This window comes from Zingiber officinale, chromosome 2B, assembly GCF_018446385.1.
Source record: "Zingiber officinale cultivar Zhangliang chromosome 2B, Zo_v1.1, whole genome shotgun sequence".
In the NCBI taxonomy this organism is placed as follows: Eukaryota; Viridiplantae; Streptophyta; class Magnoliopsida; order Zingiberales; family Zingiberaceae; genus Zingiber; species Zingiber officinale.
In genome coordinates, this window is record NC_055989.1 from 27,221,923 (window position 1) to 27,235,930 (window position 14,008).

General features: G+C 36.8%; 1 protein-coding gene across 1 annotated transcript; it reads left to right on the forward strand.

Annotated features, from left to right (window-relative positions):
• The first annotated feature begins 1,298 nt into the window (after positions 1–1,298).
• LOC122048209 lies at positions 1,299–13,656 on the forward strand. The gene is made up of 2 exons (XM_042609803.1): positions 1,299–1,581; positions 12,761–13,656. The coding sequence occupies exons 1-2, from the start codon at positions 1,299–1,301 to the stop codon at positions 13,516–13,518; spliced, it is 1,041 nt and encodes a 346-aa protein (XP_042465737.1). The 3' UTR covers positions 13,519–13,656.
• The last annotated feature ends 352 nt before the right edge of the window (positions 13,657–14,008 follow it).

The window sequence follows — 14,008 nt, forward strand, 5'->3', positions numbered from 1 at the left end:
CACAACTAAATTAAGTTAGTTCATAACTAAACCAAATAGGGCTCAACTCTTTCATAAGAGATGTGACCCATCCGCACTTCAGTTCTAACAAATATTTCAATATTTATCTTATGTATGGTCCAACTAAATATTTATCTCTTGATTTGAGAACCCTATTTTTTAACTTGTTTTATGTCTTTTAGAGACTCATCGTGCATGTGATCCAATAGGTTCCCAATTTATCTTGGTCATTTATAATTAACTACTTAATTATGGAACAATCATGAGTGACGCCTAGTAGTACATCAAGATTCCCAATTAACCAGAAAATTATAATTGATCTTAGATCTAATTCTGAACCCTTTAGCAACTACAATGAATCGTGCCTCATTACTTTCACTCTCCTTATACCCACTTAGTTCAGGACATGGTCTATGTGTCTTCCCCCACTAGGCTAACTATGACACACCTAGCCCAAGTAATACTTTCTCGTTCTGTGGATTAAAATTACTCATACATGTGTACAAGAGTCTTATACTCTTAACATGTGATGCTTTTTCCAAACACTTTGAGTAATAATTCTTACGAGTAGTTATAGGGTATATGTCTCCTCGTAAGAAGCAGTGAATCCTTTATGGATTATCCAAACACCTTCGGGCAATTCGATATACCCAATCATCTCGGGTCCATACCTCTAAGAGATTTTTCTTAAGATGTCAAAGTATAAGTCTCCATAACCAAGATGAGTTGTATACCTCAAGTCGAAGGAAACTTACACTCGAACTACAGTAAAAACTTTACAAACATATCCATATATGTAGATAACCATATAAATTCTTACAGTAAGTCACTCTAATGAAATAGTTACCATAACTAGCATTTGTGTTTAACTCTCAACATCTCAATATCTCCAGCTAATGAGAAATAGCTGCTTGACTAAAGCAAGAAGTATAACTCAAGCTAGTCTTATAAAATTGATGATATCTGAATGCACCAATTCGACGACTAGGGAAATTCTAATATTCTCATAATTGTACATATAGAGATAATCACAAATTGTGATCTAATCACAAATTGTGATCTAATCACAAATTCTCTCATGCTATAAATTATATTGGGGTATTCAGTAAATGAGTTTAAGACTATTTAAACATATAATATACACTCAAATAATGAATCTATATTTATCAAATAAATAGTAAAACCATAAGGTGATTGCTTTAGGACATATCTCAAAATCTAAAGCAATGTATGACTTGAATGCCTTGGAGATTTGAGGCATAGTGTATGACCTGGATGCCTTAGAGCTTGGAGGCACAATGTATGACCTGAATGCTTTGGAGATTGGAGGCATGGTGTATGACCCGAATGCCTTAGAGAGTGGAGGCACAGTGTATAACCTGAGTACCTTAGAGAGTAGAGGCACAATGTATGACATGAATGTCTTAGAGCTTGGAAGCACAGTGTATTACATGAATGCCTTAGAGAGCGAAGGCATGATATATAAGCTGGATGCTTTGGAATTTAGAGATACAATATATGACCTGAATGCCTTGAAGATTAAAGGCACAGTGTATGACCTGAATAGCTTAGACATTGAAGGTATGGTGTTTGACCTAGATGCCTTGGAGATTTGGGGGCATGGTGTATGTAAGGAACTATAGCGCTAAACACGCCGAAAAGCGCAGTGGAAAAATAAGTTCCTATCCAGAAGATCCATGCAAAGGAAACCATATACTAAGTTTTGTTAAAAGATATATACCTTTGCTGTGTGCCCTTCACAATCCCGACAGCAACGTTTCTTTAGGATGTAGATCTCAGCACGATCAACACGTTCGTGCCTCTACAGTATCCACACGAACATGTTCTCCATCCATCTCATGAACTCACGAAATGAAGAAAGAAACAACCAAAGGTTTTGCTAGTAACCTCTTGTGGAAGTTTTGGGCAAGAGTGGAAGAAGGAAGAAAAGAAAAAACCAAGAAGATCACATCACCCAAAAGGTCACTTCATCTATATAAGGTGACTTCACAAAAGAGTTACTTTACTAAATAGGTTACTTCACCAAAAGGTTACTTTACCAAAAAAGGTTACTTCACCTAAAGGTTACTTTTACAAATGACTTTTGTATTCATCCAATGAATACAAAAATATTTTTGTCTCTTGATATTCCTTTTGATTAATGATAATATATTAATCTCTATTAATATTCATTAATCTTAATGGGTTGAATTTAGAACATTGGATTAATCATTAATCCAATAAGCCATTAACCCAATAAACCAATGAGTCTAACCCATTACTCAATAAGTCTAATCCGAATTCATTCGAGTTTAACTCAATGTGTATAATTCGGATTAAACTTAACCTCATAATCCATCTCCAAATCAACATATTCTTTGTGTGAGACCTAATAGGCTCTCGTAACATTGGCAATGTATCTAAAACTATTTTATATATATAAGCAATGAGTGGCATCTAGCAATGCATCATTGCTACCCAAGTGACGAGAATGTCAAAATCTGACCTAACCTTTCCGTGTTTATTATATTGTATGTCTCAATCCTTATATCCTTGATATCTAGATTGATCAATGAGGCATAGACCGTGTCATCCTCTTATCAATCTTTGTGTTTCTTGATCTCTAAGTGAACACACTCAATCAAATAAGCTCAATATCTCATATTGACTCATTTGAGCATACTCATGCTTTCTTGTGTCCTACTAATCAAGGGGCCCACAAATATCACTTCCATTATATGGAAGGGATAGATCTCATCTATATCACTCGCATCCTTCCGCATAACTTATTGTATACCCAGTAATCAATTTTATAGTCCACCTTGTTACAGGTGACGTTTGTCGATACCAAAGTACACAACTCCTTATATAGAGAACCGTAGTGACTTCAGGTCTAAGGAGTATTCATACCAATAGTCACATGAGAATGTTTATGACACTCATATAACGATCCATGAAACATTCTCATGGCAGGTCATTCAGTATATATTCTCTAATATATACCCATGTGTCAACCTGATATCTCATATCCATGACTTATGAGATTAAGTCATCCGTTGACCTACATGCTAGTCTCAACGCATTAACATTGTCCTTGTATATTAAAGCTTGACTAGGAACAGTTAAGAGTAGTGTTCTATGTATATTTATAATATCACACTATCAATTCAACCAATTGATATGTTGTAGATTAGAACCTCCTACTTTAGGATATTGTTATACTTATTCATTCGATACTGAATTGAAATAAATATAATAACCAACTTTGTCTTTTATTAATAATGAAATATGATATAAAAGGAGCCATTTACAATCATCTCATAATTGGTACTAGGGCTAATATTAACAGTGTATAACCCAGATGCCTTGGAGATTGGAGGCACATTGTATGACCTAAATACCTTGGAGAGTTGGAGGCACGGTGTATGACTCGAATGCCTTGAAGATTAGAGGCACGGAGTATGACCTAAATGCCTTGGAGATCTGGAGGCAAGGTGTATGACCTGAATGCCTTATGGCGTCATGCCCAAGTGAATCTGGAATAGCCGACCGAATAGTCGCTAAGCATGAGAGTCATGCTCACTTATAACTTGTAGCTAGGGTGAGCATCTGGGACAACCAACCAGCTGGTCATTGGGCATGAGAGCCATGCTCATTTATAACTCGTTATAGAAGCAAACATCTGGGACAGTCGACCAGATGGTTGTTGGGCATGAGAGTCATACTCGCTTATAACTCACAACTGAGGTGAGAGTCTGGGATAGTCGACCGGATGGTCATTAGGTGCGAGAGCCATGCTCTCTTATAACTCGCAGCTAGAGAGAATGTCCAAGATAATTATTCGGATGGTCATTATGCGTGAGAGTCATGCTCGCTTATAACTCGCAGCAAAGGCAAGAGTCTGAGATAGCCAACTAGATGGTCTTTGGGCGCAAGAAATAACAGTCCCCAAGTGGCCATTGAGAGAAGAACCTCCAACTTGATAAGTATAGAGATATAGTCTAAATTTAAACTCTAAAATTCAAGTTTTAGATTTATCTGTCGAAATGACTTAAGCGGATAATCTCAAGTTGCTAAGCAAAACAAAGAGCTGCTCGAGATGATTGAACTGTCATTTGGAGCTTGGATGAATTTACTTGGGTTTAAATTTAATTCCGTCTTTTATGGGGATTGCTGATCGGCTCAAATTGTACTGTGCTTTGATATATTTGTCTCAATTCCTCAATTTCCAAGTATTTACAGAGTCGAGGAGAGACCAGGAAATTCCAGTTCACCACTCTTGCACTGTCGTGGCGATGCGTTTGTTAAAGTCCTCCAAAGTCATGGAGATGTTGATTGTACAAGTTGTGTCATCTTTATGTTCTAGAATAGGAAAATATTCTCACAGACGGCACCAAATTTGATCTCATCCAGAAGCTAAATAGACGGTCGGTGAGGTGGCTGGAAATGTTGATGGAGGAGAGACTTTGAGCTACGAACCTAGAGCTGGGAGCTATGGACCTGCACACAAAGAGCCAATGGAAACGCTAAAGCAAGAACCAGAGGGGGTCTTTGGTGCAAGCACTCCGACCTCAAAGTCAGAACAGTAGTCGAGCAAAATAGAGAAGAAGATGAACAGTAGAACAGTAGAATAGTAGAACAATGGAATTTGAGTACCTTTGGATGGCTCCGCGTACTTGACCAATGGAGAAGACTCCTTTTATATCACCTCTCATAACCTCCATAATAATGAGGCAGTAAAAAATGTGTGGTGTCAGAATATGTCAGGTGATAGAGTATGTATAGTAGTCCTACTCTAAGCAGAGGAAGGTTCAATTGCATGTATATGCCAGAATAAGGGAATATTTTATAGTGAGTAGTTGTTATTATCTGACAATCTATTACGATTCCCTAACAATGCCATCTCCTAGAGGAGATCTGGCGGGCTTTGAGTCCGAACAGATGTATGTTGAGAGACTTACACAAGAGAAGTGGGGAGCTAAGCCTTATATTTCCAGCCAGCTCTAGGGCCCGACCAACTACATATTGAGAGACATACATAGGAGAAGTGGGGAGCTAAGCCCCATATGTCTAGCCAGCTCTAGGGTCCGACTAGTTGTATGCTGAAAGACTTGTACAAGAGAATAGGGAGCTAACCCCCGTATGCCCGGCCGACTATAAGGCCCGACTAATTATATGTTGAGAGATTTGCACAGTAGAGTGGGGAGTTGAGCCCCGTATGCTCAATCGGCTATAGGGTCACCCAAGTTTATGCTAAGAACCTTATATTGGAAGAGTGGGAAGCTAGGACCTATAAGTCTGACCGGCTCTATGGTCACCGAGATTTATACTGAAAACTCTATTTCTAAGAGATGATTCGTTCAAATATGTATATCCGAATTTTAATTATCATATTATCTTAACTATCGATTTCTTATTATATTTAGGATCACTCTTGTAACGACCCAAATTTCCTCATTCCAAGTCCTAATAGCATTTAAAAATATTTAGAAATGCTTTAGAAATATTCTAGAGATTTTTAGAAATTTTTAGAGTATTTTTATGCAATTTTTGGAGTTCGTTTGGTATTCTTACTAAACGAAAGAAGTTTCGACAAAAATAATGCCCAAGCCGAGATTCGAACCGGAGACCTCCGACCTAGCCAACTCTTAAGTGAATTCGGCTGACCAAGTGCCCAAGCAGGCGTTGTTGATCAAAAGGAGAACAAAATTTATTTAAGCAGTAGTTATGAAATAGAAAATAAATGGGAATAAAAGGTTCGGATGAGGAATCGAACCCACGACCTCTGACCCAGTCAGAGGTTTCGGCGAAATATGGCTAGCCAAGTGTTCAAGCGGGCATTGCTGATTAAAGGATGAGAGAAAATTATTTAAGTGGTAGTTAATAAATATAAAATAAATTGGAATAAAAGGGTTGCAGCCGAGATTCGAACGACCTCCGACCGGAACCGAACCTTAAGCAAATCCGGCTGACCAAGTGCCCAAGCGGGCGATTCTGTTTAGAAAAGGTAGCAAAATTTATTTAAGAAGTTAACAGAATATTGGAGATTATAAAAGGGATAAGTTAGGAGAGGGTTTTATTTCCCGTGACCTATAAACCTTTCTCCTCTCCTTTCTTCTGCGCGCGGCGATGGCGATTCCTCGGGCGGAAACAAGCCGGAGCTAGGCTTCTCTCCGGTGGCCAGCGAAGGGCAAATCCCGAGAGTTCTTCACCTCCTTAAAATTCTCTCGTCGAAGAGAAGCCGTGGGCACGAAGAAGAGCCAAAATCTCAAGTTCTCCGAAAACCCTAGAAGCCTAATTCGGATTGTAAGACCAAAAACCAAGGTAAGTGCTACTCACCTGTGGTAAGGGTAGTTTTGAGCTTTGATTTAGTGTTTCTTTTAGTTTTCGAAATATGCTGTAAAGGATTGTGGTTGCTTGGGAATTTAGAGTAGATCCAAGATTTGTTTTTCCCTTGTAATTAGAAATTTAGATTTTTATGTGAGCTTATAGTGCAGATTTTAATTAAGCTTATAGTGCAGATTTTTATGTAGGCTTATAGTGCAGATTTTAATTATGCTTATAGTGCAGATTTTAATTAAGCTTATAGTGCAGATTTTTATGTAGGCTTATAGTGCAGATTTTAATTAAGCTTATAGTGCAGATTTTAATTAAGCTTATAGTGCAGATTTTAATTAAGTTTATAGTGCAGACTTTTAATTAAGCTTATAGTGCAAATTTTAATTAAGCGTATAATGCAGATTTTTTATGTAAGCTTATAGTGTTGATTTTAATTAAGCTTGTAGTACAGATTTTAATTAAGCTTATAGTACAGATTTTTATGTAAGCTTATAGTGAAGATTTTAATTAAGCTTATAGTACAAATTTTAATTAAGTTTATAGTGCATAGTTTTTGTGGAACTTGTAGTGCATATTTTTGGTGGAATTTATAGTACAGATTTTAATTAAGCTTATAGTGCAGATTTTAATTAAGCTTATAGTGCAGATTTTTATGTAAGCTTATAGTGCAGATTTTAATTAAGCTTATAGTGCAGATTTTAATTAAGTTTATAGTGCAGATTTTGGATGGAATTTATAGTGCAAATTTTAATTAAGCCTATAGTGCATATTTTAATTAAGCTTATAGTGCATATTTTTATGTAAGCTTATAGTGTAGATTTTAATTAAGCTTATAGTGCAGATTTTAACTAAGTTTATAGTGCAGATTTTTTGTGAAACTTGTAGTGCAGATTTTTGGTGGAACTTATAGTGCAGTTTTAAAAAAAAAAAGATTATAGTGCAGTTTAGTTAAGTATTATAGTGCAGAATTTATGTTTACATAGTATCCAGAAATAGTGTAGTATAGAATGCAGAATCTTGATTAGTATAGTATGCATAATTTTGATTAGTATAGTATGTAAATTTTTGTTTATGCATTTCAAAGTTAGTATTTGTTCAAACATTTCAGTTTTTAAAGAAGCATTCTTTTATTAGAGGTATTAACAAGTATAAGAAAGATAAAGAAAAGAAAGAAAAAGGCTAATGCCTTAAGTAGATCCTAAAGTCAAGACTTTAGGGATTTTGGCACACAAGGTGCTCGTTAAAATGCCAAGGCATTTAAAGAAGAAGTAATTAAGATAAATCAGCTTATGAATCAGTATTTACTTTTATCAGTGGCACTGTGCTGGACTCTTAGTTGTCCTTGGGTTGGGCTCCCATAGTCGTCCCTAGGTTTAGATAACCTAGTAAACCCTACTAGATTCGGGACTAGCTACCTCGAGTCTAGTTAGGGATGCGCGCATAGCAAGTACAGTTGCCGGGCCCATCAGCAGCATGATTATTATTTTTATCTATTATAAAAATAGTTTTCAAAACTTCACAAATCAGTTACGTGAATACAGTTCAGATTCAGCATTAGCCTAGCATCAGTTTAGCTCAGCTTATGTATCTGTTCAGTTAAACTTATTATTCTGAAGTATAAAAGTATAAGTTTTGAACAAGTGAAATAAGCTTTACATGTTTAGCATTTCAGCATGTCTTGTTTCTTTTGCTATTAGATGAGCATATGTAGTATTTCCTTTAAAGCATTTAGTTTTAGATTTATTTTATTCACATGCATATTCGAGTTTTGTGAGTTAGATAGCGCTTACTAAGCAATTTTGCTTATAGATGCATTTTCCTCTTACTGCAGATAAAGGAAAGGAAAAGCTATAGCAAAGGAAGGCGACAAGGAGGTGCAGATGGATGTGTGATGCCTGGACTATAGAAGCCTTGGGATTTAGCATAAGAATTTATTAAGAGTGCCATTTATTAAGAATGTATTAGATGAGTCATTTAGTCTTCGCTGCTAGTTAATTGTATGTTTTGAGTTCTCCGAGAGTTTTAGGAATTATTATCAACATGTGAACAAGGATAGTTAAGTAAAGTTAGTAGTCCAGTAGCGCTCCGCCCTCACAGACCAGTAGTGAGGAAGGTGGGTCGTTACAGTTGGTATCAGAGCAGTTCCTATTCTCCAACATCACACATCAGCACCAGCCTTGCCGTCTTCAAGTAAGAAAGTATTTTAAATTCTTTTATTAGTATGCTTTTTCTTATTAATTGTAGCATAGAGAAACCCTTAGAAATATTTGTTTATAAGTGCTAAAGTGAGATAAAAGTTTTTGAGCGCTGAGCAAAGTAGCAGTTAAGGACAAGTACCCTCTTCCCAGGATAGATGATCTATTTGATCAGTTAAAGGGGGCAATAGTGTATCAGTTAAAGGGGGCAATAGTGTTCTCTAAAATAGACCTGCGCTCTGGGTACCATCAGTTGGAAGTAAAAAGAAGTGATACACCCAGAACAGTTTCCAGGACTAGATATGGACACTACGAATTCGTAGTCATGCCATTTGGGGTGACTAATACACCTACGGCCACCAGGGACTTTATAGCAGGTCTTCCAAGAACCACTAATGGGTACGATGCAATATGAGTGATAGTGGACCGAGAAGTTAAGAAGACTAAGGGACAAAGAAATACCACTAGTAAAGGTCATCTGGCAGAACCAGAAACACGAGGAAATTACTTGGGAGCGTGAGGACAACATGAGGCAAAAATATCCAAAATTATTCTAAGTTCGAGGATGAACTTTTTATAAGGTATGGAGGATTGTAACAATCCAAATTTTCTCATTCCAAGTCCTAATAACATTTAAAAATATTTAGAAATGCTTTAGAAATATTCTAGAGATTTTTAGAGTATTTTTATGTAATTTTTGGAGTTCGTTTGATATTTTTACTAAACGAAAGAAGTTTCGACAAAAATAATGTCCAAGCCGAGATTCAAACTGGAGACCTCCGGCCGAGCCAACTCTTAAGTGAATCCGACTGACCAAGTGCCCAAGCAGGCGTTGCTGATTAGAAGGAGAACAAAATTTATTTAAGCAGTAGTTATTAAATAGAAAATAAATGGGAATAAAAGGTTCGGATGAGGAATCGAACCCGCGACCTCTGACCCGGTCAGAGGTTTCGGCGAAACGCGGCTAGCCAAGTGTTCAAGCGGGCGTTGCTGATTAAAGGAGGAGTGAAAATTATTTAAGTGGTAGTTAATAAACAGAAAATAAATTGGAATAAAAGGGTTGCGACCGAGATTCGAACTCGCGACCTCCGACCCGAACCGAACCTTAAGCGAATCCGGCTGACCAAGTGCCCAAGCGGGCGGTTCTGTTTAGAAAAGGTAGCAAAATTTATTTAAGAAGTTAACATAATATTGGAGATTATAAAAGGGATAAGTTAGGAGAGGGTTTTATTTCCCGTGACCTAGAAACCTTTCTCCTCTCCTTTCTTCTGTGCGTGGCGACGGTGATTTCTCGGGCGGAAACAAGCCAGAGCTAGGATTCTCTCCGGTGGCCGGCGAAGGGCAAATCCCGAGAGTTCTTCACCTCCTTAAGATCCTCTCGTCGAAGAGAAGCCGTGGGCACGAAGAAGAGCCAAAATCTCAAGCTCTCCGAAAACCCTAGAAGCCTAATTCGGATTGTAAGACCAAGAAACCAAGGTAAGTGCTACTCACCTGCGGTAAGGGTAGTTTCGAGCTTTGATTTAGTGTTTCTTTTAGTTTTAGGAATATGCTGTAATGGATTGTGGTTGCTTGGGAATTTAGAGTAGATCCAAGATTTGTTTTTCCCTTGTAATTAGAAATTCGGATTTTTATGTGAGCTTATAGTGCAGATTTTAATTAAGCTTATAGTGCAGATTTTAATTAAGCTTATAGTGCAAATTTTAATTAAGCTTATAGTGCAGAATTTTAATTAAGCTTATAGTGCAGATTTTAATTAAGCTTATAATGCAGATTTTTTATGTAAGCTTATAGTGCAGATTTTAATTAAGCTTGTAGTGCAGATTTTAATTAAGCTTATAGTACAGATTTTTATGTAAGCTTATAGTGCAGATTTTAATTAAGCTTATAGTGCAGATTTTAATTAAGTTTATAGTGCATATTTTTGGTGGAACTTGTAGTGCAGATTTTAATTAAGCTTATAGTGCAGATTTTAATTAAGCTTATAGTGCAGAATTTTATGTAAGCTTATAGTGCATATTTTAATTAAGCTTATATTGCAGATTTTAATTAAGTTTATAGTGCAAATTTTTGGTGGAATTTATAGTGCAGATTTTAATTAAGCCTATAGTGTAGATTTTAATTAAGCTTATAGTGCAGATTTTTATGTAAGCTTATAGTGCAGATTTTAATTAAGCTTATAGTGCAGATTTTAATTAAATTTATATTGCAGATTTTTGATGGAACTTGTAGTGCAGATTTTTGGTGGAATTTATAGTGTAGATTTTTGGTGGAACTTGTAGTGTAGATTTTTTGTGTAATTTTAAAAAAAAAAGATTATAGTGCAGTTTGGTTAAGTATTATAGTGCAGAATTTATGTTTACATAGTATGCAGAAATAGTGTAGTATAGAATGCAGAATCTTGATTAGTATAGTATGCATAATTTTGATTAGCATAGTATGCAGATTTTTGTTTATGCATTTCAAAGTTAGAATTTGTTCAAACATTTCAGTTTTTAAAGAAGCATTCTTTTATTAGAGGTATTAACAAGTATAAGAAAGATAAAGAAAAGAAAGAAAAAGGCCAAGGCCTTAAGTAGATCTCAAAGTCAAGACTTTAGGGATTTTGGTACACAAGGTGCTCGTTAAAATGCCAAGGCATTTAAAGAAGAAGTAATTAAGATAAATCAGTTTATGAATTAGTATTTTACTTTTATCAGTGGCACTGTGCTGGACTCTCAGTTGTCCTTGGGTTGAGCTCCCATAGTCGTCCCTAGGTTTAGATAACCTAGTAAACCCTACTAGATTCGGGACTAGCTACCTCGGGTCTAGTTAGGGATGCGCGCATAGCAAGTACAGTTGCCGGGCCCATCAGCAGCATGATTATTATTTTTATCTATTATAAAAATAGTTTTCAAAACTTCACAAATCAGTTACGTGAATACAGTTCAGATTCAGCATTAGCCTAGCATCAGTTTAACTCAGCTTATGTATCAGTTCAGTTAAATTTATTATTCTGAAGTATAAAAGTATAAGTTTTGAACAAGTGAAATAAGCTTTACATGTTTAGTATTTCAGCATGTCTTGTTTCTTTTGCTATTAGATGAGCATGTGTAGTATTTCCTTTAAAGCATTTAGTTTTAGATTTATTTTATTCACATGCATATTCGAGTTTTGTGAGTTAGATAACACTTACTAAGCAATTTTGCTTATAGATGCATTTTCCTCTTACTGTAGATAAAGGAAAGGAAAAGCTATAGCAAAGGAAGGCGACAAGGAGGTGCGGATGGATGTGTGATGTCTGGACTATAGAAGCCTTGAGATTTAGCATAAGAATTTATTAAAAGTGTCATTTATTAAGAATGTATTAGATGAGTCATTTAGTCTTCCGCTGCTAGTTAATTGTATGTTTTGAGTTTTCCGAGAGTTTTAGGAATTGCTATCAACATGTGAACAAGGATAGTTAAGTAAAGTTAGTAGTCCAATAGCGCTCCGCCCTCACAAACCAGTAGTGAGGAAGGTGGGTCGTTACAACTCTTAACATGTATAATATGTTTAGGATCACTCTTAACATGTCGTATCAATCATCAGCCATATTTTATCCAACAAAATTCACCTAGCTTCTCGACGACCATCAATTTAAGTCTTTTAATCATGAGCCATTGTTACATCATGAATCTGTTAACAATCTGAACACTTCAAACCATGCATTGTATTTTAAAAATGATGTATGTAGCGTAAATTGGATTTGAAACATAGATTCTTCTTATCCAATTAATTTCTATTTTTTTTCCTTGTCTAGTCTATGCATCAAACCAAACAAGATTGACTTTTGTTCACTACTTTAATTGATTCAACCATTAAAGGATGGTCTAAATGCTTAAAAAAATGATAATGGAGAACAAGAAGGTGAGGATGAGGACAAATGAATCAATAAATAGCAAAGTTGATTGTTAGAAGGTGTGGAAGAGATACATGACAATTACAGAGAACAAAATACAGGTTAGATATGGGAGAATATAACATAAATATGGACAGTAAACAAATGTCGAGAGAAAGGAAAAGAAAGACATGTTAAGCTAATAGATTAAGCTAGTTTGCGTGTATATCAATTCATGCTTAATTATCAGTCCAACAAGGTTTTCAGTCAAAACAATATTTGACCAAAGTTTAATATTTTTAAATCAAATCGGCAAATATATGTAAGAAACAATCAAAGACGAAAAGTCGTAATCCTAATTCTTCAAAAGAAAACGTGGCCCCAAAAAAGCTAGCCGGGCATCCTTTTGTTATAAATAGGACCCAATCTTTGATCCTTTTCCCGTCGGCGATCAGAATGGAAGCCTCCTCAGTAGCTTTGCTCCTTGCTTCCCTGCTCTTCTCCGCAGCCTCCGCCGTCGACTACACGGCGACCAACAACGCCGGCGGCACCCCGGGAGGCGCCCGGTTCGACTCCGAGATCGGCCTCGACTACGGCAAGCAGGTGTTGGCCGACGCCTCCTCCTTCTGCTGGTCCATTTTCCAGCAACCCACCGAGGCTGATCGCAGGTCGGTGCAGCGCATCGCGCTCATCGTCGAGTCCATGGACGGCGTCGCCTACAACTCCAACGACGAGATCCACCTCAGCGCAGACTACGTCGCGGGCTATAGCGGCGACGTGCGGACCGAGATCACCGGCGTGCTGTACCACGAGGTAACGCACTCGTGGCAGTGGAACGGGCGCGGCGCCGCCAACGGAGGCCTCATCGAGGGGATCGCCGACTTCGTTCGGCTCAAAGCCGGCTACGCGCCGGGGCACTGGGTGGGGCCCGGCGGAGGGGACCGGTGGGACCAGGGGTACGACGTGACGGCCCGGTTCCTGGACTACTGCGAAGGGCTGATGGCCGGCTTCGTGGCGCAGCTGAACGCGAAGATGAGGGACGGCTACAGCGATGACTTCTTCCAGCAGTTGCTGGGGAAGACGGTGGACCAACTCTGGACCGACTACAAGGCCCAGTACAGTGGCTAAATAAATATAAATATATATTCAAAATTAATCATTAATATTATAATCCATGCCTTATCGAATAATTTGAAACGATATATATATTTTAATACAAGCTTCGTGTTGGAGTTTGATGAAAGTAAAATATATAATTTATTTTTACGTACGAAAATTAAATTTGTCTTTTAGTTAGTGATGTACTCATCTCTAACGTTATAAACGTTTACAATTATTGTCAACTCTATCAATGAATTATTCAAAGTTTAAAAGATAGTCAAAAATTTCAAGGAAAAAATTTTAAAAAAAAATTCAACAATAGACACATATATGATCCATGATTTCATTTGTTATGAGTCATATCATTTTATATGTCTATCCTTAAATTTTTTTTCTTGAGATTTTTTTCTTGAGCAAATCATTTCTCTTATCAGTATTATATGACAACGTTTTAATCTTTAACATGGTGATATGTGACGATAATATTTTTTTATTTTTTTTTAATAAGATAAAGATT

Excerpts from the sequence above, each read along its gene's own strand:
- LOC122048209 (XM_042609803.1), top strand. The coding sequence starts at position 1,299 with ATGTATGACCTGAATGCTTTGGAGATTGGAGGCATGGTGTATGACCCG. Across the intron at positions 1,582-12,760 it reads GAATAGCTTAGACATTGAAG|AAAACGTGGCCCCAAAAAAG; the intron begins GTATGGTGTTTG and ends ATTCTTCAAAAG.